This window comes from Lissotriton vulgaris, chromosome 11 (genome assembly GCF_964263255.1).
Source record: "Lissotriton vulgaris chromosome 11, aLisVul1.2, whole genome shotgun sequence".
Classification (NCBI taxonomy): Eukaryota; Metazoa; Chordata; class Amphibia; order Caudata; family Salamandridae; genus Lissotriton; species Lissotriton vulgaris.
Window position 1 is genome coordinate 1077870422 of NC_141699.1, and position 25864 is coordinate 1077896285.

A 25864-nucleotide genomic window follows, 5' to 3' on the forward strand; every position below is an offset into this window, starting at 1 on the left:
GCATGGAACCGTATTGCTTCCTGGGTGCAGAACTGTGAGATGCCCATATATACCTGCCTTTGACCAACCATGGTCCTAAACCCTTTCCTGTGCCTGCCAATCTTCCATGGGTGCTTGTGTGAGGTAGGTCACTGCCCCTCTGACCACATTTTTATGTCTAACGTTAGCGAAAACCTTTTGTTTTGATTTAAATCCTATGTATAATATACCTACTTCTAGGTGCTTTCATCCAGCCAGCTTCATCCATTGGGTGTCATTGTGTCATTTATTTTTTCTTCCCAATGCACCATATAGCATGAGGCAATGGACCAGCCCAATTCTATGGACTAACTTCACTGTGAGTGAAGTCACTCTGCGCTGTCACAGGGAATAAATCCTCACCCAAATAAGTTCTCTTGAGTGCCTGTCCCTAGTATTGCAATGACTGTTTTTTTTTTTCCAAAACCGTTTTTATTATGAGTTCAAGCAAGGTTCAGTACAGCCCTCCACAGTCAGGAGGAGACTGTCAACAATAGATGCGAATAGACACAGTAATGACATAGCATTAAACCCAGATTTATAGAACGAGACATTCTTAACTACACCCACCCGCCCAACCCCAAAAACTCCAGCCAACCCCTCCCACAACTATCCACCCCTTATCCCACCCTAACCCCGGTGCACGTGATCATAGTTCAGCAGTATAAGAGGACATACAGAGGTGGAGCTGGCCAGTAGCCTAGGGCGCGGGATCAAGATCCAGTTGCAAAGCATCATCAATGTCCGGGGGGGGGGTCGAGGGGGAGACCCCTGTAATCCGCCCACCTTTTCCAAATTTTGAAATGTTTACGGGGGCACCCCCGAGCTTCGAAAACAGGCCGTTCCAGGCCCATGAGGAAGTCCAGGCCCGCCTTCCAGGCACTAAGTGGGGGCGCGCGTTCGCTCTTCCAGGCCTGCGCTAGATCCCTTTTTGCCACCACAAGCCCCAGCAATAACAAATGACGCTTGTAGACATTGCCCCCAATGTCCTCTAGAACATGAAGCATGCCCAATCTAGGGGTACGGGGCAGGTCCCACCCCAGCACCTCAGACAGACAGTCCCACACCCCCGCCCAGAATCGAGCCAACCTCACACAGGACCACACAGTATGGAGAAGGGTGCCCCGTTCAGAACCACACCGCAGACACTCCGGGGTTGCAATGAGTCCCGCCCGCCACAAACGGTCCCTAGTGAAATAAGCTCGGTGGAGGTACTTGAACTGGATGAAGCGGAGGCGGACAGCTATCGCAGCGCCATGGGGAGATTCAAGGGCCTCGCGCCAGTCATCCTCATCAAGAGGACCAACATCCTGCTCCCACGAGGCCTTCAATGTCGAGAGCGAGGGAGAGCAGTGTGTGACCAGAGAACGGTAAATCTGAGAGACCTTCTTGTCGCCCAAGTCTCCCATAAAGAGTTTTGCCTCAATGGGACTGAAGTCAGGGAGCTGCTCCAAGCCCACCAGGCTAGGAGTAAGAGCGTGGCGAAATTGGAGGTAGCGGAAGAATTGGGACCTGGGCATGGTGAATTCAGAGCTGAGGCCTTGAAAGGACTTGAGGGTAGTGCCAGAGAGGACCTGTCCAAGGGAGGATATCCCGATCGCGTCCCAGCCGTCAAACCCCTGCAAGGATGCCACGCCGGGAGCAAGCCATTGCGCCATAACGGGGTCTCGGCTGTCAGTTTACCCCACCAACCCATACGGTGTAGGGCCCGCCGCCAGACCGCGAAAACCACCTGGGTGACCCTGGGAAGCAAGCGCCTCCGCCTGGCCGAGTACAGCAAAGTGTGGAGGGAAGCGTCGCCCATCAGAGAATGTTCCAAGGCATAGGCCGGGTCGCTGCGGTCCCCATACCACCATTCGTTAAGCACGAGAAGATGGGAGGCCTGATAGTAGGACAACATGTCCGCCGTCGCCAAACCGCCACAGTATGTAGAGAGGAAGCACGTGCGAAGCGCCACCCTGGAGGCACCCCCAGCCCACAGAAACCGGCCCAGCACAGAGTCGACACTGCGGAACCACTGCGGATCAATCAAGAAGGGGTGATTCTGTAATTGGTAGAGGAGACGGGGCAAGGCGACCATCTTAAAGATGGCCGACCGGCCGTAGATGTTAAGAGGCATACGTGTCCATGTCTTGATGTCCATCTGGACCCGGTCCCACACTGGTTGGACGTTCCGGTTCCATGCCACTGTTGGTGAAGCAGAGAGGAAAACCCCTAGGTACTTCACCCCCTCCACGGCCACCTGAAGGGATGCAGCCCAAGGACAGTCCACCACGCCACCCCCCAGCACCCACAAGGTTGATTTGCGCGGGTTCAGAAACAGCCCCGACGCCCGACCAAAGTTCTGCATCAGCTCCAGGACACAAGGACCTGTACGCTGCAGATCCGTCATGAAAAACAGTACGTCGTCCGCATATAAAGCTATGCGGTCCGAGTGATCCGCACCCCACACAAAGCCACGATAGAGCGCATCCTGGCGCACCCTGGTGGCCAGCGGCTCCATGGCCAGCGCAAAAAGGTAAGGGGAGAGCGGACATCCCTGACGCGTGCCCCCGGTCACCGGAAATCGAGCCGAAGTCGCCCCCGAGACACGCACCGAGGCAGTAACTTCAGTATAGAGTAGCCGGACATAGGAGATGAAGACTGGGCCGAAATTCAGCAGCGGCAATAGGGAGAAACGAAAGGTCCAGCTGACCGAATCAAAGGCACTGTCGATGTCGGCCAGCAGTAGCGCCGCCTGATCCTCCGAAGACCCAACCGCCTCAATCGCTGCCTGCGCCCGCCGTATATTATGTCTCGTAGCCCGGCGCGGCATAAAGCCTGCCTGGTCAGGGTGGACAAGGGCTGAGATGTGTGGAAGCTAGCGGTTTGCGAGCGCCTTGGCCAGGAGCTTGGCTTCGAAATTGATAAGGGAGATGGGGCAATAGGACTCAGGGCGATCCGGGGGCCTGCCCGGCTTCAGGAAAACTACGATTTCGGCATGACGCCAATCCGGTGGGAGGCGGCCATGTTCTCGCGCCTGCTCCAGGGCACGCAGATAGTGGGGCCCGAGCTGTAGATGGAACTTTTTGTAGAACTCGCTGGGGAAGCCGCTAGGCCCCGGTGCTTTGCCCACATTTAGTTGACCCAGCGCATCCCCCAGCTCCTCAGCTGTCAGCGGAAGATCCAGGGCGTCGCGCACCTCATCCGACACCGCAGAAGGGGGAACCGAGGCGAGATAATCAGCGATAGCAGCGGGGGAGAGAACCTCCCGGGAGGCATACTGACGCCCATAATAAAGCGCGAAGCTCGTGGCAAGAGTAGCAGGGTCAGTGATCGCCACTCCTGCGTCATCAACGAGACCCGGCAATGTAAGAGGCTGCAGAGTCTGTTGGCAAAGCCTATGGAGCATGGTGCACGACTTGTCCCCCCATTGATACACCCGGCTACGGGTGGCCAACCATGCCTGTCGAGCCTCGTCTAGCAAGACCGATGAGTAGGACTGCTGCGCCTGCAGGAGCAGCCGTAGTACGACATCATCAGGCGCCTCCCTGTGGCGAGCCTCAAGGTCCTCCACCCGCCCCGCCGCAGCAACAATGCCCTCCAGCCAAGTCCGGCGGGCAGAGGCACACCAGGCAATGTCTACACCTCTCAGGGTGGGCTTCATGGCCTCCCAGACAGTCACTGCGTCCACACCCGCGGCAAGGTTGTCCCGCCAATACTGGGCAATCGCGCCACGGAGATGTTGGGAGTAATCAGGGCGCTGTAGGTGCCACGTGGACATCCGCCACCGGAAGGGTTGGCGTGCCTGGCGTAGATCGATTTGGACTGCTACAGGGGAGTGATCAGAGAGCCCACGAGGCCGTATTGTGGCCCCCCGCACCCTAGCAAGGAAGGCCCTCGGAACAAACACGCAATCTAGGCGCGAAAGGGAGCCATGGACAGCCGAGACAAAGGTGTATTCACGCCGCTCTACATGCAAGTGCCTCCACACATCCGCCCACCCCAGACCATCAACCATAGCCCCTAGCCGCGTAGGGGAGGACACAGGCACCACCCCGGGCCTCCTCTGCCGGTCCAACGCCACATCCACCACATCGTTCCAGTCGCCACCAATCACAGCCAGAGAGTGGGGGAGTTCAGCCCAAAGAGCAAACAATCGTTCAGCCAAAGCCCACTGCAACGGGGGGGGTGCATACACACAGCCAAATACCACTGGCTCCGCACCAATCTTCCCTTGAACAAACACAAAGCGCCCCTGGGGATCGAGCCATTGACGCTCATGCGTGTATGCCAACCGCCTGTGAATAAGAATGGCCACCCCCCTGGAGCCCCTAGTAAAGCCAGCATGAAACACCTGGTGGAAGCCAAAGCGCTGCAGGCTCAGGGCCTTAGTACCTAGCATGTGTGTCTCTTGAAGAAGGAGCACATCCGCCAGGTCCCTCTTAGCCCAGCGAAGCAAAGCCCCCCGTTTAATCTTGTCCAAGAGACCCCGGACGTTCCAGCTAAGAACCTGCATGGAAGCGCTCGAAGGCGCCAAACGTGAGACATCAACCATCAGTACAACGTATCAAACCCCACAATCCCCGGCCCCCGGTCCAGGCCCCAGACCCCACTGTTGCAAAGTTCGGAAAGACCACGTGCACCCCCCAAAACAGAACCCCGCTACCCACAACCCCGGAAGAACAAACCCCCCCAACCAGCCACCCAACAACCCAAGATCCCCCTCCCCAATACCTCAAGAAACAATGAAGTATCTGTCGCGGCATGCGGTACTTCAGGCCCAGAACACAGCCCCGAAATGCATGCATGCCAATGGATCCCAAGTAACCCCCCACCACCAACCAGACACACTCCCAACACACCCCCCAACCCCAACAGGAGGAGGCAGCCCCCAGAATTCACCCCAACACCCCCCCCCTCGAATAAGGCACAAGCATAAGATAAACAGTACACGGTAAGGAGCATCAGTTCACTTAGTCCCAAGCAGTAGGCAAAAAGTCAGGTCATACTGCACCAGGTTACGTCCGAGCCGCCGACAGGCAGGCGGCCGCCGCAGCGGACGGCCACAGAAGAGAAGCAAGGATCCAAATGTCAGCGAACAGCAGTCAGGACCCCCTGCCAGAGTTGTCCGTCTCTGGCTGTGTGTCTCCCAAGAGGGGGTCACGAGACAGGGACCTCCGTCTCGAACGAGACTTGCGATGCCGTTTCCCTTTGTTCGGGTGGTCGCTCCGCTCCTGGGAAGAACTGCGTGAGGAGCCGGAGTGCAGCCCCGGTTGGACATGGGGTCGAATTCGGACCGCCTCGTCGGTCCAGGCAAAGACCGCCTCCGGAGAGTCAAAGAAGTGGGTCCTCGAGTTGAAAATCACACGAAGGCGGGCCGGGTAGAGCAGCGAGTACTGGATCTTCAGGCCCGCAGCTTGGCCTTGGCCGCCAGGAAGGAGTGTCTCTGCTGCTGGACTAGCTTAGTATAGTCCGGGAAGATCATGATTTTACAGTTATCGAACAGCAGGGTATCTTTGAGTCGAGCCTCCCGGAGGATAACGTCCCTGTCGTGGTAGTTGAGGATTCGAGCAATGATCTCGCAGTCCTCCGGAAAGCCGACAAAGCGCAGATTATTCTGCCGTGCCCGTCCTTCGGCATCCTCCACCCGGTGCGCCAGGCCCCGCTGCGTCTGTTCCAAGTCGGCGACCCTCTTCTTCAGGGTGCTAACGTCGCCTTCCACCGTCGTGACTCTGGTCTCTGCTCCGTGATGCGGGCGACCGCATTGCGAAGATCCTGGCGCAATAGCATAACATCGGCGCCCACCGTGCCAATCTTCGCATCCAGCATATCACGAGACTGCGTGATGGCCATCAGCAGCGCTGCATTGTCCGGGCCTGCGGTCTGACTCCCTCCAGCTGCCCCGGCACTACCCCCGGGGCCGGTGAATTTGTTTATGGGTCCCTTTGAGGCGGGAGGGCCACCTTTGCCTTTCGTCATGGCCGCCGCCGGGGTAGTCCGGTGAGAAACACACGCTGCCGGTCACCCCGCAGAGATAGTCAGCGGGCAGGGTCCTGGGCCACCGGGGCACAGCCAGTCCGCTCCCAGCCCGTTGGAAGATGGGCCAGAACCACAGGTTGGGCACCCCACCAGGGCGCGGGCACTACGAGGCAGGAGCCCAGGGTAGAATCGCCGGATTGGCACCTCCAGTCCATCCTTTCCCGGCAGCGCCGCAGCCCCCACGGGTCCGTACAGGCTGGCCCTTGAGGATAGACGCAGGTCCGTGCAATCGATTCGTCGGTGCATCTCACCCCTGGGTGCGGCCAACGGGCCCCTCGTCCACTGCTCCAGCGACTCCGCCCCGATGGCGTGGGCGGGAATAAATGGCGCCTAGCCGGCGGCCTAGGACCTCCGGTGGGCAGGACACAGAAATCGAGGCCCCGGCTCACCACGCGGCAAGTAGGCCCTGTACGCCCGGTGTCCAATGGCCGTGCTAGCAGGGGTCCGGGGCTCCAGCAACCACACCACCGTGTTCCGCCGGACTCCAGCAATCCCCTGCACCAGTAGAGATGGGGGAAGAGGGTGTAGGGCAAGGATAAATTAACGGATAAGGATCGGGCTGGCAGGATCTCTACAGAGCCGCGTCCGCCATCTTCGCCCTCGAAGGCACGCCCCCCGCAATGACTGTTTTTTGAGACCAAGAAAAATATTTTTGCTTTCAGTCAACTTTTTCACCTTTGAGATTCATGAGGGTTTGGCAGCTCCCCCAACAACAAAGTTTTTAAAAAAGTGACAGGAAAAAACAAGCACTGACAAAGCCAAAAGCGTGCCAGCACAGACTAATTCCCTTTGCTAATGCTTGTTGGGACTGCTGTCGAGTCGCTCAGCCAGTGGCTGTGCGCATCTGTTTGTAAGCATAGTTTTCTAAATTAACTGTAACCTATTTTTTCTTTTCCTCTTGGTCCTGCCAGCTGATGTCTCTGGCCTCCACAGGCAGAAAGTGGTGTTCTGGCAGGAAGTGCTCCACTGAAGAGCATCACAGTGCAATGCAGCGGTCCCTGCCCCATGCATCACTGTCATTGTAAAGTAAATAGCCGGGTTTCAGGATCAGGGGCTGAGACAAATAATGGACCAGAGTCATATATTTTTATAAAAAGTTGTGTCTAGTTTGGAATCGCTTTCCTCTGCAGGGAGCGGATGGCAGCCAAACCAGGCTATTTCTCCAAGACCTGGTGTAGGTACGAAGGACTGGCAGTGCCAGTGTTGGGCACTGGTATCTCTCCCCAGTGTCATAGTGCCCTCCGTGTTGTCGCTTGCAAAGGTCACGCCCTAATCTGTTTTCCGTTCCTTGACCCTCCAGTAGTAGGTGCTGTCAAACAGTTACACCCCTCCTGGGAGAGGTTTAGAGGTTTGTCTTAGATGCAGTACACAGTAGCGCACGCTAGAGGGCAGTGTCTCAGAGATATGAATTTGTAGAGGGATAAATCTTGAACATAGTAGTACAAAATCAAAGCAGTAAATGCAGAAACAATGGTGAAAGTCTTGGGTCTTAACCCCTTAAGCGCTGCCGTCTGCCGTTGGCCGACGGCAACGCTACCTCCCCAGTGCTGCCGTCGGACATTGGCCGACGGCATTCCACCCGCGCACGGAAACGCCCGCACCGCGGCGGAATTACAGCCGCAGTTAACGGGTTAAGCACTACATACATATTAACATACATCCCAATGAGTCCCTATGGTGCCATAACATAATCCAACAAAAGGCTCTCTTCTTAAAGTGTACTGTTATTTTGTGTAGGTTTCAGGCTTTTAGCCAATTGGGACTACTCGGTAGCAGTTTGTGCTTGTCCTGTCTAACAGTAATAGCTCGTGTTTGATGATCATTTTCTTTTACACCTTTATAAATGAGATGAAGGTGGGGCAGCCCCAGAAAACATCCACCCCCTTTGAAAGCTTAAACTGGATTTTTTCCTTAAGGGCGAGGGTATGTTACAGACACTACGGGTACGCAATTGTGCAAAAATGAAAAGTGTTAGCACCAGGGTCCGTGTTGTGTAAAGGGTACACTGCCCTGGCCTGCTCCGTGACCTACCCTTTTAAATGTTGCCGTGTAGCTCTGTTCTTCCTCAAATCCTTGCAGAATTCTTATATTTGTTTTTCTCTAGCCTCATTTCTCTGGGCATTTCTGAAAAAGAGAAAGCAGTTGGACCCTTAAGATGTAGGAGGATGGCTTATCATGTTGATGAGTTAGTTTTTATGATATAATGCATATTTGCATTATTTTTATACTTGGGCTTATGATAATTTTTACTATGTCTTTTATAAACTGTGACTGTAAACACGTTTATGATCTTATGAGTAAGATCGAATAAAGGATTTTGAGATTGGCTGCACCGGGCGCTGAACTGGTTGGTGAGCCCTGTTTAAGTTAAAACACCGCCCCCTGGGCAGTTACAGGCTCCTCCCTCGACTAGAAACATTGCTGATAGAGGGACAGGCTGATTGAAGCAGACAGTCCGTCTTTCACTGTGCAGGTGGCAACCTGGCGTGCATTATAAAGGGGGCAGAGACCCATCCGAAGGAGAGTGCAGTGAGTGATGCACCCCTGAGGGTTTGAAGCTAGACAGGCATCCCTCCAATCCTCACCCGCCTTCTCACTCAGGAATGTCCTTCAAAAAGAATGGAAAAGTGGATTGGAGGAATATAGGGGGATAAGGGGTGTTTGCTAGAGGTGGTACATCCCGGCCACCACTATCTACACCACTATCTTTAGGGAATGAGTTTCAGGAACAGAGTGGTGAATTTTGTTTTAGGTCTAGCTTGATCTGTAGCTGTTGCTACACCTTATGTGATCAACCTAAAGGTTTTGAGGAGTACTACAGAGAGCGGTTTTGACTCCACCCACAGGAGTACTCATTTTGATTGGGCAGAAGTTGTGTGCTTTCACAAAAAATGCTTCCCCACCACACAACTGTGATTTTATTGTTTGTTTATCCAGCCGCCTGAGCCAGCAGCAGTCTGGCTCCCTTAACCTCTTCGCTGCTGATGATGAGCTGAGCTCATCATCAGCTACGGTGGTCATGGGCTGATGAAGAGCTGAGCTCGTCATGTAATGCGGCTTTTTGAAATTTTCCGCACACAGCGGGAAAAGCCGCCACAGCGGTGCGGTTAAAAATGTGGGGGCACACACATGACACAGTAATTAAATAGGATTATAATTTACACTGTTTTTTTTTCTCTTGAGAGCAGTACAGATGAGAGGAGCGCCGTCATGAGGAATGTATTGCTATTTTCCAGCCCTAGCTCCCTCCTCTTTCATCATTAACTTTAGACTTCAGAGTGCATTTTTCATTTTGAGAAAAGTATGGGATGCACACAATGACCCTAATCTACATGGATTTCTAGGTTCAACTGGGGAGCACAACTATCAAGTGAAAAAGAGTTTTCTGAGTACTACTGCGAGAAGGGCTTAGGCTCCACCCACACAATGGCTACCCTGAGTACAGGATTTGATTGGGCCAGATTTCTCTGCTTCCATTAAAAGAGTGCTTGTATTGCACTTTTTGGTTTGTATCAAAACATATACTCAATACAGTAGGTCTGCGTTGGTTCTGCTGGCAAGTCCATAGGTATGGATATGGTACTGATCCACTTATCAAGAAATATTATGATGACGTATTTATTGTGACAAGTATATGTTAAAGTCAAGGGTCATATAAGGGTGGATTACTATTATTATAGACGAGGGTTTCAGTGTTGATTCCCCTGTGACAAACCGTGGATACAGAAGATTTGCACTGTTCAATCCTTGTAAGGCCCTCTTAGGAGAGAGCATTTTGCTTTGCCAACTGATCACTGAATGGCTAACACTGGAATCTTATTCCACTATGTGACAGGCTGTGGGGAGATATTTTGTTATATGTAATCTCACAGATTACTATTGGAGGCAAGGGTTTCAGCGCTGGTCATCCACTTTGACAAACCCCAGGAGTAGATGATTTTCACACTGATGACTATATGCTTTGTATATTGTTTTACTAACTGTAATTCTGTCAAATAATAATCCCAAACCTTTGCAGCGAACCACTAAAGTCACTACATAAACATGAGCTTAACCCTCTAGTAGCTTGGCGTAAACCATTTAGGCTTTACTTAAAGGCAATATGTAAATTATGTATGCTGTACTTAAACACTAACAAAGTGACAACACAAGAAAAATTCCAAACCAAGTTAGAAAAATCCAATAAGTAGTACTGGAGATATGAATTGTTAAAGTTTGTATTAAGTTATGGATTCTCCTCTGACAGGGCGTCTCATCCCACGTGGTCACTTTCTCTAAACCAGGGTTCCACTATTTGGCCGTTAAAAGATGGCCGACAATTTGCTTTTAACTGCTGGTTACCTGTAATCAAGATGATAATCCAGATGATGACTTGGCCGCCATGATTGTTGAGTCTTATTTATGCTTTAGTGTCTGCAAGTTCTACATTTATTTTCATCCGAAAATATAAAATCTGCATAAAGATACTATAGAAACTCAGGTATCGAACCATAACCAGAGGGGGGACTTCGCAATAGGACTATCATCAGGTCATGCTGATTTGAAGAGCCTGCTAGCCACAGTCAGAGGTGATACAGGGGACAGCGAGCAGAAGTGGCCTTCAATCTGTCGATATTTATTTTCCAGCCTCCAACAAACTGTGATAGAGAATAGCAGACTCACTATCTCATAATGTAAACACTGACATGCTGTGTGGTCATCCATCTTGTGAAATGTGAACAAATGCTTACTATATATTGCATTAGCTAGAATTAGAATAGTGCTTAGAAATAGCCCCAGGATGTTAAGATGCTAAGCATTCAACGAACCGGCCAGAAATGTTTCTGCTGTTCTCGCTGAACCTTGACATGCTTAATTGCATATATATTTACATTCTGCGAGGTACCATTCACATATTAAAGCATTAATTAGGATTTTTAAATAAACATTTTTAAATACATATCCAGTTTCTTAGTGCTATTTTGAGTGTGTTATTTAATTAGAAGCAGTGTTTGGAGTTCCACTGTGTCCCTGAATTCATCTTGTGAGACTGGTAGGTACCAGTAAACACTTCCTGTGCAGTATTGCTCAGTGGGTTGTGTATGAGCTGCGATTCTATTGGATTTACAATTCGGATTGGTGCATTGACCAAGTTATTGCGCCAAGGGGTTAGAATTCTGAACCCTGGGGATCTGGGGGAGGGTGCATCCCCAGATCATAAGAGGTGGGTGGGCCTGCTGGATGGATCAGAACATTGGTGGACACAGGATTGTCTCATCAATCAACTATTCTGGCACATGCAGTGTTACCTAATTGATAGGTCAAGTTGTTTGACCCCTTAACTCAAAAAAGCCATACCAGTAAATGTATTGGTTAGAGTGAGTTCTCTTTGAGTGTCTGGAATGTCTGCAGATAGGAATCTTTCCAGAGACAGCTGTCAGTGCCTTTGTTATGCCTTTTGTGTGTGTATTTTTGATAAGGATTCCAATAATGCCCTGGATGAAGCCTGGAATTTCTACCATTAATGTATCATTTTAGTAATCCACGTGTTTACTCAGCCAATACTTTATAACATGGATGGCTAATCTGTATTTTATTGCAATTTGCATTTTATTGTATGTTGGACTGTCTCGCCGCCACCTGCCTCTGAGATTATGGTAGGAATTGTGAGAAGTCAGTCACTCAGCTACTAGGTGGACCTCTGTCTAAGGTCTACTTGCTGCCAGGCCTCCCAATGTAGCTAAGACAATTCATATGCTAAGATTTTGGGGCCCACTCCTATAATAGAATAAACTTAGCAAAGTGCCAAGAAGGCAGAGTGCTTGTGGCTAAAGGGGCCTGACCTGTCCGAAGATGTCAGACATGACACGGGACAGCTTGACAGCAACACATTCCTGTGTCAGGATCAGGACAGTGAGCAGATTTGGGGCAGAGTCAGTTGCACCTCAGCCTTACAAGGCTGGCAAGATGGAGGAATGGGTAGTCCAATGCCTTACAAGGCTGAAAGGACAGAAGAAGAGGCAATCCAATACCTTACAAGGCTGGCAAGGCAGAGGAAAAGGTAATCAAACACCTTACAAGGCTGGCAAAGAAGAGGAACAGGTAGTCCAATGCCTTACATGGCTGGCAGGGCAGAGGAACAGGTAGTCGAACGCCTTACAAGGCTTGCAGGACAGAAGACGAGGTAGTCCAATGCCTTACATGGCTGACAGAACAGAGGAACAGGTAGTCAAATGCCTTACAAGGCTGGCAGGACAGAGGAACAGGAAGTCAAATGCCTTACAAGGCTGGCAGGACAGAGGAACAGGAAGTCAAATGCCTTACAAGGCTTGCAGGACAGAAGACGAGGTAGTCCAATGCCTTACAAGGCTGACAGAACAGAGGAACAGGTAGTCAAATGCTAGAATCTAAAATAGGTTTCAACTCTGAACACAAACACCATGCACAACACCAACCACACTTGCCACCCATTCTCACTCTACTGCTACCATGCATTCTCATTCACCAAGGTGATACTTACCATTATAAAAAAAAACTACAACCATGAATTACATTACAATGCATTATATGCAGTATTTACATACGATACACACCAACATATATATTCAGAAAGTACAAACTACCCCTGAACTGTACGCATCCCTGAACCCCAAAATACCCCTTACTACCACTCAACACAAACCTTCTGTAGGCAGACAAAATCCTTTACTATCCCTGTACCCTACCCATTCCTAAACCCTAAAATGTCTGCTGTATCAATCAATTTATCAGGGAGATGTGAAGTGCGCTACTCACCCATGAGGGTCTCAAGGCGCTTTGGGGGGGGGGGGGGTGAATTCCGTCTAATCCGAAAAGCCAGTTCTTGAGGCTGCACTGCTGTATACTACCAAAACCTGAATCCTAATATCCCATTGCTACCCCTATTCACCAATCCATGAACCCCAAAAACCATCCCACCTCTCAACTCTACTTGTCTCCAAATCCTAAAAGCCACCCACCCACCTTAACCCCTAAATGGGTTGCAAATGTAATGCATTGTAACTTATCTCAATGTAGTCACAAATGGGTTGTTTTTTCTTTGTTGTGGGGTGTCACTAGTTGTAGTGGATGTGTTGTAGTGGCATGATATTGCCAGCATCACCTGTAAAAAGTTTGTAAAGCTGGGTACAATCAATATTTCTTTTTGCAGCGTTAGATAAAGGGGCAGGGAGTGTGGTATGGTGCATGAAAGACGCATGTGGTGGAAGCTAGACTACGCAACTATGGCATTCAGGACTGGGCCTCCGTCACTTCCGGCTGCAGACTTCTGAAAAAGAAAAGTGGGCCTGACACTTATTGCTTTATATAGTAAGCACTGCTTAGGAGTGCACTCGAGGTGGCCACAGGTTCTCTGTGTGGTGGATGGAGGGGGCACTGCCCTTATTGCCCATCCAGGGGCAAAGCCTCAGGGGGATTTTTGGGGTGTTACACCCTCCTAATAAATGTATTTTCTGATGAATAGTTGGGTACAGGCACTTTCAGTCAGGCATAGTGAGGTCTCTGTCCTCGTTCAACAGGGGTCATGGCATACACAAAGACAAATATGCGCACACAAACTCTCTCCTGTTCTCTGTTTTAAAAACCTAAAAAATGTTGCTTAATTTACAAAATATTTTGTTTTCTCTTACCTAGTTACCAATCCGCATTCCTCTTCCCTTCCACTGCCCCCCAGGCACCTCTCATGTGCCCTGCTTGTTGTGTAATGTATTTTAATAGTATATGCCAGCATGATTGTTGGAATATATGAAGCTCACCCCCACCCCCTCCAATCTCACTGACCAAGCTCCACCCCTGCCCCCATAATTGAAGTGGCTTTCCTGTCTCCAGTGACCCCTCCCCTTCGAGGTGGCGGCGGGTTCTCTTAGTGAGGTTGGAGACCCCGCCCCTTAGACGCTCACTTCTGGTGGCGTGAAGCCCGCTCCTGCAGACCCCTCCCCCGCTCTTCATTCCACATGGGCTGCAAGAAACCAGGGCTCTTCTCTTTAGGACAGCAACAGTAACAAGTATTGATTGGACATTAAGTGCCAATCTCTTTGTCTTCACAAGCGCCTTTAAGAACAACACATTTTTTACCTCAGTTTTTTTTTCTCACACTTTCTTTTCAGATAGTTTTAGCTCATGTGCCTTGTACTTTCAGTGCTGACAATTTACTAATTTATTTTTTATTACAAATGTCTAGACTCTCCGGATGCCTCTGAGTTGGGAGAAGCGCGGCTTGTTGTTTTGTCTTCTGTAGCCTGCAGGTGTAATGTGATATAAAGTGTATACAGCCTCTTTAGGATGTACTAGTCCCAGAAAATTGATACTGGCCATAAAATAGAACAAGTCAAGTCTGATACGAAGCCAAGCAGAGCTTTGACCCCAGAGTCTGTGCAACTTTCTCCCAATCTCAGGGCTGAGACCATCTCTCCAGCTATTACTCCCCCTTAGTCATTTATTAAACCGATACCTAGAACTGTGCTCAGAACCTCTTTGGTCCAGACCACTGGGGGCAAATGTAAATATTTATGGGGTTAATATTTGTGCCTTTACATAAATACCGAAGTGCGGTGATAATATTTCGTAAGTCTTACCTTTACAGATATGCATGAATAAATATATCCCTTTTAAGAATACCAAATGATGCATGCATATGTAGATTCACTGAAAAAAACATAGGTTTCAGGGACGTTCTAGTTAGCTGGACATTTCACTCGTACAAAACCATAGAAATTCCACCGTTATAGTTAGTTCAGCTAACTATAACTTATGCCCCCGCAATTCACTGCTCATGACGTCCCATATTACATAATTCATGGCATGGTCACTGACCTCACTGATGACATCACAAATGACATCACTGATGACATCATGCACGTGACTTTCATGGCGGGTGAACAGCCATGAAAATTGTGGTGGTGAGGACATTCTGAATATTTCTGCGGCACTACCAGCATATTTCTAGGACAGACCGCTGTGCCACCACCCAAGGGATCGCTGGTCCCCGGCAGTTGCGGTGGTCTTGCGGCGGTGAGACTGCCACAGATAATGTGGTGGTTGGCCTGGCAGTGCGGCAGTTCTCACCACGAGTACGCCGGTCCTATGGACTGCCATTCTCGTAATCAGGACCTAAGTGCCTGAGTCCTGTGATTCCTGCTGCAACATTATTGTTCATGTTGCAGTCAGACAATCCAAGATCTCGCTTCTGCCGGACCTTCACTCCCATGGAAGAAAGCTACCTTGCAACCAGAAGGCTCTCTTTTTTTAGGTTGAGCTTGCAGGACTCTCGCAAGAGTCCATTGAATCCAACAGTTCATATATACAAATATTTTTGTACCTTAATTTCTCAAAAATGACTTAACAGCTTGCACCAAATCACAAAAAGTATGCTTTCAGACCAACATCTGACTTCCTGCCAAATTAGGAGTAAATACATTAGGCTGTTTTGGCTGTAGCCCTTTTCAAACTTCAATATGGAGATTTTGTATTTTCAGACCCCTTTTTCTTGGTCCACACTTGACGGATCACCCCGAAACTTTTTGGAAAGTTTGGTGAAAAGTTTTCAAAGTTATAAACAAACCAACAAAGCCATGCCATATAAGAAACTTAGAGGCCAATTATGATGTCGGTCAGAGTTGCCTCCGACTAACATAATCGCGGAATCTGGTCGGCGGTCCCGACTGCAGAATTATGTTGCGACCACACATGGTGCATAAACCGGCTGTAGCACAAGCTCCCATTGAGAAATGGGAGATTGTGTTCATCCCTGCACCACGAAGCAGGCACCTCACGGTGGCCACAAAGAGAGAGGTGCCCTGCTACGATCCCCATACTCACTTTCCGACAGGCTTTCCATGTCAGAAAGCCCAACATGGAAAGCCTTTGGGAAACCAAGCTTCGTAATCCAACGGTGAAAGCGCCATCCATTGGGATCACGGGCCGGTCGCTGACGGGCTCCTTGAGCCCATTGGAATCCAGACGGAATAACCGGCTGGTTTCAGTTCTGACCACATAGATTGTAATTAGGCGGTCGTAATTGAAATCAATGATCTCGGTTGGAGGCTTCTAACCGAGATTGTAATAAGCCCCATAGATGTAACTATAACTACCCAGTAGCGACCACCGCAGAGAAATATATAATGCAAGGGGAATTCGGGATTGATGCAAGGTTTTTGTGCAATTTTTCCAGAACTTTGGTATTTTATTCTTTACCAATTTTAGATCAAAGATTAATGCTTTAATTCTTTGAGGTGTTAAATCAGTGCACTGTATTAAATACATTCAGGCTATGCATGTTTCATAAGACCTAATGATAGTAGTGTTTGGGGATGGTTATGTTTTCATGTCGAAGCTAAAATGAGAACCAGATCACCCATCTTTGTCAGTGCATTGTGACCATCTGCTCCACATAATTAAACATCTTTATGCATTGTCATCTATTCTTGAATTATTTCATCCACACACTCTTCACTTTCCATCTATTCGTTAATTGATCCATGCAGCCCAGTCCTCCATTCATCTATTCAATGACTGGATCAGGTTCAGAATAAAATATTTGTTTATTATTTTGATGTATTTCATTTTTAAAATAATGTTTGGGCAGAGAACCCCCCCTTCCTACTTGAAGTCTGCCGCAATGGGCAGGATCGCTTGTTACTTGCAGTATGGGACTGGTCTGACAAAATTTGCCATGGTTGCTTTCGGTTCCCATCCCGACCCAGAGCAAGATGGGGAAAAAAACAAAGGCAGGCCTTCTCCATCTACAAACTGAGTATCTGGAACAACATCGACAACAGTATTGTTTATACCCAATTGGCATATTTATTTTACTTGTAAGTCCCATAGTAAAGTGGCACTACCTGTGCCCAGGGCCTGTAAATTAAATGCTACTAATGGGCCTGCAGCACTGATTGAGCCATCCACTTAAGTAACACTTTAAGCATGTTTTAGGCCTGCCACTGCAGCCTGTGTGTGTGCGCAGCTTTAAACCACTATGTCGACCTGCCAAAATTAACCTTTTGACTGGCCAAAACCTTTCCTTTTTAATACATATAGGCCACCCCTAAGGTAGGCCCTGAACTGATCCATGGGCGGGGTGCAGTGCATTAAAAAAGTTGGACATGTATTCTTAAGTTTTACATGTCCTGGTAGTGAAAAAACTCTTACATTCATTTTTCACTACTGCAAGGCCTACCAACTCCACAGTATAACATTTGAAATACCTTATTATATTATATAAGTGTCATTTTCAAATGAGAACATGTAACCAGTTTGTGTTTGGTGTTTCTTGATTTGGAATTTAAAAGCCTTACTTATGGGGTAATCGGATTTTAAATTACTATTTTGAAAACACCACTTTTAGAAAGTTGGCATTTTTTTGCCTTAGCCATTTGGTGCCTGCAGCCTGTCTCTGGGTTACATGACTTGGTGTAGCTGGCAGTTGGGCTTTGTGTATTCCTCCTAGACAGCAACACCCAATTGGACACTTAGGTGTGACTGCATGGGCCATCACCTGGAGAGATGGGAGTGAGGAGCTGGGCCTAAACCCACTTAGTCTTAAAGGGTGCACCCTGTCTCCACACAAAGGACTGCATACCCCCTGTAGTTAGTCTGGAACTAGGGCCAGGTAGGCAATGCACTTCAAAGGCATGCATCTAGAAGCTTCTCCCCACTTCAAAGGCACACCTGATTATAAATACTGGACCTCAGACACCACCACTTCAGTACACAGCGGGACCTGTGGATACTCTGCCAGGAAGAAGGACTACTGTGCTGCTATAAGTACTGCCACTCTGCTGGCCTGCTGCTTTGAAGGAACTCCTGCCCTGCCCTGCTGTGCTGACATGCTGCCTGCTGCCTTCTTGCCTGGGTGAAAAATACTGGACCTACATCTCTTGAACCCAGAACCCAGAGGTACTCCAAGGGCTAGTTGGCTGGCCCCCGATCTGAAGCCTCATGATGTTACAGGCTTCCAACAGCCTTCCATCTGCACCTGAACTCTGCCATCTGGGAGTCTACCCTGCCAAGTCATGCCACCACAGTCCTGGACCCTTGGAAGTGGGCTTAAAGTTCTTTACCAGACTCTGTGGATATAGTGGAACCGATGCATCTCCTTTACTGCACAATCGCAACCCCTGAGGAGAACCAACGCATCTCCGCTGCTGCATGGATGGGACCCCTCTTAAAGACCCACATCATGGATGCAGCCCGTATCGCCTTTCGCCATTCATTCCTATGGGCCTGGAGGCCCATAGGAATGAATGTCAATTACCAAATCAGTAAATACTGATTCAGTAAAAGGGGGAAAACATTGAAGAGTGGCAGGGTGTCACTTTACACCCTGTTGTACCCCTCAATTGTGTATGGGTGCACATGTTGCAGACATACATGCCCTAAGGGCATCTATGACTGCAACATGGCACTGAAGCAATTTTCATAAAATTGCTTTTTTTTTCGTTATTTACCACCAACTTGTAGTTGGTGGTAAATACCGAATCCTAACATGGGATAAGCACTCATTTAAGTGCTATGTACATTAGGAATTCGGTAATTTACCGAATTGGTAATTTACCGATTCATTAAATTACCGATTAGGTAAATTACAGAATCCTTAATTTCGGCCCCTACATCAAAAAAGCCTATTACCGGTCGGTTACGAACGAAATTCGTTAATTTTGGCAGTTTCCGACCAGTAATAGCCTTCCTACATTTGGCCCTTTGTCCTAGTCCAGCGCAACCAGAAAACCAAAGTTAGCGCTTTGCACTTTTCGGTGCTATTTTTACCAAAACCAAGTTTCTTGCTGACATAGTTAACAATCTGCACATCTAGCCTAGAAATGATTGCCTGCAAGCCTGTTAGTCCAGTTACGTCAGCAAAATGGGACTACAAGACCAAACTGCAATTAGGCTAGCTCACTGAAGCCCAAGACTTCAAACAATGACCATCAATGACATGGAGTGAGGTGGTCATCCTGCTCAGCACCCAGAAGAAATCAGAAACTGCCAGCCAATCTTTTCCATAGTACAGAAGTTTTTTTGTTTTTTTAAACTAGCATAGTGTACATCTATGTTTGTGTGTACATACTTCCACCCAATCAATACTAGTAGGCTTACGTTGCTGTGGTTGAAACAATAATCTTGGGGATCCTAGTGTTGGTATCCGGCACTGCACATAAAATGTAGGAAATGGGCTCCACTACAGAGTCATTAGCATCTGATAGTTTAATACCAGGGATTAGTGGCCATGCCTGATACCCAAGAGAGAGAGCCTGCAGAGGTGTCTACATAGAGCTTTTTGTTTTGACTAACTAGACATAGCATCAGCGGGATACCAGTGCTAATGGTAAATGATTGCAGGCGCATTGTGGTACCTACAGTGCTAAGTGTATAGCATTAGCGGCATGCCACCCGGTGCCGAGTGCATTAGCTTAGCTGGGTGCCTGTTGCTAAGCAAAGAGTTTAGAAATAAGCAGAACATGCAAAATACACAATGTGCGGCCTCTGGCGGCGGGCTCCCTGACACTGCTTTCAGTGACCAGTGCGGTCTGTCTCTGTACTGGCGGATGTGCCAGTACTGGCACATTCGGATGCTGGATGACGGCACTGGTACAGAGGTTCATGGAAGTTGAGGTGCTGCAAGAAGAGCTTCTGGCACAGACAGTCTTGCTTCATCTTCTTCTTTCAAAAGATAAGGAGAATTTGCTCCCTCCCTCTGTTTGTGCAGCATTGGAGCGGCTGCCACCAAGAGGGGAGGAGTCACCGTCCAGTGGCCTGGGAACACTGCCCCTAGTGCTGCCAATGAGTACTGGGATCAGTCAACTTCTTGTCTACAGAGTCTTGGTTCAATGTGTCTCAGGTCTCTGCCCTTGGCCCATTGCCCCGCCCACTCTTTGCAGCCCCCTTTGCTGGGCAGGGGGCACATATGGCTGAAAGGGAACTTAGTGAGGCCTGGATGATGCTGAAGGCGTGTCATGGGAGGGAGTGCGTGCTGAGAACAGACTGGACCCACGAAGGGTGACTTTCCGGGAGTGGCAACTAGGCCAATATGGGTGTCCAGTAGGGGTGAGACTCAAGACCTTGAAAATTATGGTTATGACCCAGCTAACGGAGAATGGCTTCATGCGGCACATTCTCTGATATCAGAGTCTGCTGATGACTGGGTAATCAATGCATGTCAACTTATGCACTTTGGTGTTTTCATATCAAGAGTAGTAAAAGGTCCTATGTACCACCCTATTGCTGACTTGATGATTCTAGGATCAACTGATCCTAATCTATCTTTTACATTGTTGTTATGGTTGACCTTACACATTCACTATCCCTCTCGGGTAATTACTGGACCAATATTTCTTATTTCATTATCATATCTGTGAATTTTACCCCAAATAAAAATCTGTTGCCTGTTATGACGACGTTGGAAGTATTATTGGACAAAATGGATTCTCTTGTTCCTTATGCAGTCCCTGTTATCATTGGACATTTAATGCTAGAATAACATGTGTATCTGCCTTTAACCCCATATAAGGGATTCTAATGACACCTGGGTGGTTCAGAAGCAGGTATTGGATAGAAGAGCCCAGACTTAATATTTAACCAATGGCAAATGGATGTATTGAGGGTGATGTCCTGGGTGACACCTTCTATTCTTCTAGGAGTTCTACCTTGATTTCAGCTTCATACATGAGACCCTTTTTGAGACACACCCATGTTTCAATGCTTGAGAGAGCTCAGAGGGACCACTTCCCTCAGCCTTTTCAAACTATCCTCATCTGATCTCCAACATTAAATCAACTATTGTAAAAATGTGAGCTAAAATGAGTTTAAATGTGATAACCTTCAAGAAAACTATTATTGGTGAACCTATAGGAACTAATTGGAGGACATTGCTAAAGTCCCCTGAGTTTGGCATCACCAGGGTACAAAACTGTATAAAAGCCATAGACTGATCATTCAAAAAATTTGTTCCTGCCAACCCAGGGTCCACTTTTGGTTCTCGTCTGACATTTAAATTGAAGACAATTGTTTGGCTGGTTCGATCAGGAGGCTTGGTGTGCTATTATTTGAAAATAAATTGAAAAGAAGCATCCAGAAGTTTATTCCCGAATAACAGGGATGAGGCGAGAGCTGTCAAGAATTTGGTATAATCATTAGAAAAAAAGAGCATAAATTGTTCACTATGATAGTATAACTGGGTGCAACAGATGCTAAAGACAGTGAATGGTAGAGTAAAAAGGTAGCCTATTGAGCTGATGATAATTGATATCAACTTTAGTGTTTCCTACATTTGTGTTGATCTCCGGATATCTCTCTTGCTCAGTTTGGTTAATGGACAACAGGAATCGAGCAGTCACAAACATCATCTAATACAGTAAACTATTTAGTTTGATGCGACTTTAAAGATCTTATCTACTCTCTAAATCTGACCAAATCTGGTTGGTCATGCACAACTTTTTTATCATATATCCCAAATGTCAGATATCTATTTCCAGGCCAGTGTGTTGAGTTACAAGAAGCACTGGGTATGTACCTGAAACGTGTCAGGCTTCTTTCTCGATTTTTATTGATAAAAAGTAAGGCTGCGCTGTCCATTAAATTACAACGCGCAAGCCCTGCGACGTCCTAGGAGTAAGTTGACCAAGGCCTTGTTTCAACATCTTTTGGAGAGTGCCAAGGTGAACAAGATTTTACCGCTTTCAACGACAAATTTTACACTAAAGCATTTTACCCTTTCTCCAATGGCCTGATGAAGACCTGCCCTCTGGAAAAGGACGCAACTACTAGACTCTTCATTCATACACTAAAAATCATCCTTTGATCTAATCGACCAGTCCCAGATGTGAGCAAAAATTGTAAATTTGTGTATCCCTGAAACTTTATTGAATGCTTTAAAATTACTACATAGTAACACCTGGCTAATGATACAATGGACAAGTATCAATGTGCTACTGTCGAGATGCCAGGGGTTGGAGGGTACAGCAAGGGTGTGTGTTAGCACCACCACTTTTTAACCTATTCTCATAAATCTTGCTTTAGCATTATACACCCAGTTTTATTTTATCCCAATTTGGCTCTGTTGCTGCCCTAGCCTTGTGCACTTTGTGCATTTGAGATTCACTGTGCTTGGAATACAGCATTGCCGGACCCTGCTAGAGAGCTTCTGAGTGGACAATAACTTTTAGGTCAAAATGTATGTGTCCCCTGTAGTGAAGGTAATTAGGATTTGTTGGATGAATAAGGTCATGGATGGTATTTCTTTGCATTTCTGTGGGCAGGGCCGTACATGGAACCCAAATCAGCCCTGGCAATTTTCTCGGACTAGCCCCTGGTGAAGCACTGTCTGTCCCAGGGAGGCAAGAAACACTTAATTTCTGCTTTTGTTACAGAGGACCAATATTGCAGCACTGCTAGAAAACCGGCCCCCAGTAACAAAACCAGCACCCACCGGTCCAAAACCGGTCGCCACCCTTCCAGCCTCTCAGGGAAATGCCCGATGCCCTGTACGGCCAGTCTGGCCCTAGATGTGGGACTCGGCTTGGTGGATGGTGCTCAGATCTGATTCACTGGGATGACTTTACTGTATTGGAGAGACTTAACCTGATTGATGTGAGTGGCTTTGTTGGGGTAATTTTGCTTGAAGCTTGGTTTGACTAAGCCAAATGGGAGTCGCTTTGCCTGACTGGTGTGACTGTATCTGGGTGAGTGACCTTAATGGAGGTCACCGTCTCTGATGGGGTTAACTGTGACTGCTCTTCTCATAATGTAAGTGAATGTGCCTTGGTAGCATTACTTCTACCTGGCACCCTGCTATGCCTGATGGGGTGACGTTGGCGACTGTGTCTTCTGAGATTGTTGTTCCTACTGGTGTTCACGGTAGCTGATGAAGTGATTACTTCACAGTATGTTCTGCATCGCAGGGCTTTGGGTTCACAAGCTAACCCTGTGAAAGCAGCATTTTGCCTTAGCTGGCTCCTACTGGTAAGTACTTGACTTATTTTGGGTACCATCAGCAGGTAAGCTGTGAAGAGATGTGGCCAGCGGCTCCAGCTGCTGCCTCTAGAACCTGCAGACCCAGGTTCAAATCCTGGCCTCGGCCCTAGACTCATCATCGTGAGATTCTGGGAAAAATCACTCAATCTCCTTGTGCCTAAAAAAATGTGAAATGTATTTGTGTAATCCACTGCTTAATTTGAGCTGGTGGTTTCCAGTGCACAGCAATGGCACTTAATTATCAACACCAGTGCTTTTCATGCGCACCATTCATTGATGGTAGGCAAGGGGAGATTGCGTGATTTGCCCAGAATCACAGGATGTTGAGCTGAGGCTGAGACTCGAACCTGGATCCCCAGCTCTGAGGTCGGCAGCTCTGCCCATTATGGCACATCCTCTTCCCCACTTTCATGGTTAGTAGTTGGTTCTATTTTAGGCGGCGCTAACAGGTGAAATGGGCAGGTGCAAGCTGCCTCCTGACGGGAGCACTTATGTTTTTACAAATTAAACCACTGGTGTAATCACATTTGATCTACAAGATCATCTTCCAACCCCTCACATAATGTACAGCGCTCTGTTGATTGCTAGATAATTTGTACTATATAAATAGCAATACATGCATAATTATTCTTTAAAGACATGTAGTCGGTTTGCTCATGTGTTTTGGAGCTGAAGGCTAAATCCCTGATAAATACATTGGTACCGAGTAGGTTGGACTCTGGCAACAGCCCAATGGTTGTGCTTTCTTTATAGACATTATTTACTTCTTGACAACCTTATCAGCTTCACCCACCCTGAGTCTTATTTTTTTATTTACGCTGAACATCACCCACCTCTCCTAACTGTTCAATTGTCAGCATCACCTCTATCCATTAAGGGGTACCCTCCTCAATTTCTTACTGTCACAGGGTTCCCAAACACTCTCTGGTATCTCCTCACCCACCAAAATAGTGGTTATATATATAATTTTTAATAGTATTTTACTAAGAACAAATAACTAAATGCATGTAGTTGTACAATATAAGTTACAGAAAGTCTGTTAAAGTGTTATGACTTGTTTATATACAAAAAGGTAACATATTGTGCTGCTTCTAGTGGTATAGTGTGGGTAAATAATAGCAACATGTTGAAAAATGAAATGAAAGAGGGAAATAATAGAATTAATTGATGTAATAGCAATATTATGTGTTTAGAGGAGTTCGAACAACTTTTAGGCCCGGTGCCACTGCACCCGCTGCACCATTCAAATCATGCTTCTAGTGCCTCCTAGATAACTGCTTTTGTGACTGCCTGTTTAGTAGTAAAACATTGCAATATTTGGTATTTAGGGGGTTCCAAGAGCTTTGGGTCCCGGTGTCAGTGCACCTGCTGCACAATTGAAATCATGACTCTAGTGCCTGCAAGGTAACTGCATGTGTGACTGCTTCTTTAGTCATTAAATATAGCAATATTTGGTGTTTAGATGAGTTCTGACAATCTTTGGGCCCGGGCCACTGCACCTGCTGTAACATTGAAATCATGACGCTGGTGTCTGCAAGGTAACTGCACTTGTGACTGCCTGTTTAGTAGTCAAATATAGCAATGTTATGTGTTTAGAGGAGTTATGACAACCTTTGGGCCCGGTGCTACTGCACCTACTGCACCATTCGAATCATGACCCTATTATCTGCAAGGTAACTGCACTTGTGACTGCCTGTTCAGTAGTAAAATATAGCAATACAAGGTGTTTTGTGGGGTGCCTAGAACTTTTGGTCCTGGTGCTGCTGCACCTGCTGCACTATTCAAATCATAACCCTATTGCCTGCTAGATAACTGCACTTGTCACTGTCTTGTTTAGTAGTAACATTTTGCAAAAATGTGGGTTTACTGGGTTCTCTAGAGCTTTTGGCCCCAGAGCCACCGCACCTGCTGCACCATTCACATGGAGCCCCTTTTAACTGCAAGATAACTGCAATTGTGACTGCCTGTATAGTGGTCAAATATAGCAATGTTATGTGTTTAGAGGAGTTCTGACAACTTTTGGGCCCGGTGCTACTGCACCTGCTTCACCATTCAAACCATGGCCCTATCGTCTGCAAAGTACCTGCCCTTGTGGTTGCCTATTTAGGAATAAAATATAGTAATATTAGGTGTTTAGTGGCATGGCTGGAACCTTTGGGCCCGGTGCCACCGCACCTGCTGCACTATGTAAATCATGACTGTAGTGCCTGCTAGATAACTGCAATTGTGACTGCCTGTTTAGTTGTAAAATCTAGTAATATTAGGTGCTTAGAGGAGTTCTGACAACTTTTGGACCTGGTGGTCCTTGGGCTGCCTCTTACTTTCTTCTCCATTCCATCTTTTAGGCCGACGTTCCGCTACTTCACCTGGTACACCTGCCTGCTGGGCGTCGTGGGCTGCCTCGTCATGATGTTCCTCATCAATGCCATCTACGCCTCGGCCACCATCGCCTTCATGCTGGTGTTGCTGCTGGTCCTGCACTACCTGGCGCCCAGCACCAGCTGGGGCTTCATCACCCAGGCCCTGATCTTCCACCAGGTAAGGCGCGTGCCGGGCCAGCCACAGCCCATTGCTGTGACCCCCACTGTCAGGGTCGGATTGGGTAACGCAGGCACTCGGGCAATGCCAGATGGGCCGTGGCTGCTTTTTTGAGCAGCCTGTGGGGCCGATTAGGGCGGTTTTTGCATTGTTCGATGCCACTCAGTGGGCACCTGAGTGGCCTTTCTGGAGGTAGATGGGCATCCATTACCTCCCTTTTATCAACGGCAGAGGTGTCACTCCCTTTCTCTCGCTGGGCCGGCCCATTCACTTTTGCATATTGAGCGGGTGCAGGGGGCCTGAG

At 48.0% G+C, this 25864-nt stretch overlaps 1 protein-coding gene across 1 annotated transcript in view; it reads left to right on the plus strand.

The window, feature by feature from the left end:
- LOC147684154 (solute carrier family 12 member 9-like) overlaps positions 1-25864 on the plus strand; it is a 582177-nt gene that overhangs the window by 514558 nt on the left and 41755 nt on the right. Inside the window, exon 10 of the mRNA XM_086944548.1 lies at positions 25368-25560. Within this exon, the coding sequence (XP_086800674.1) occupies positions 25368-25560 (193 nt within the window). The remainder of the gene's footprint in view (positions 1-25367; positions 25561-25864) is intronic.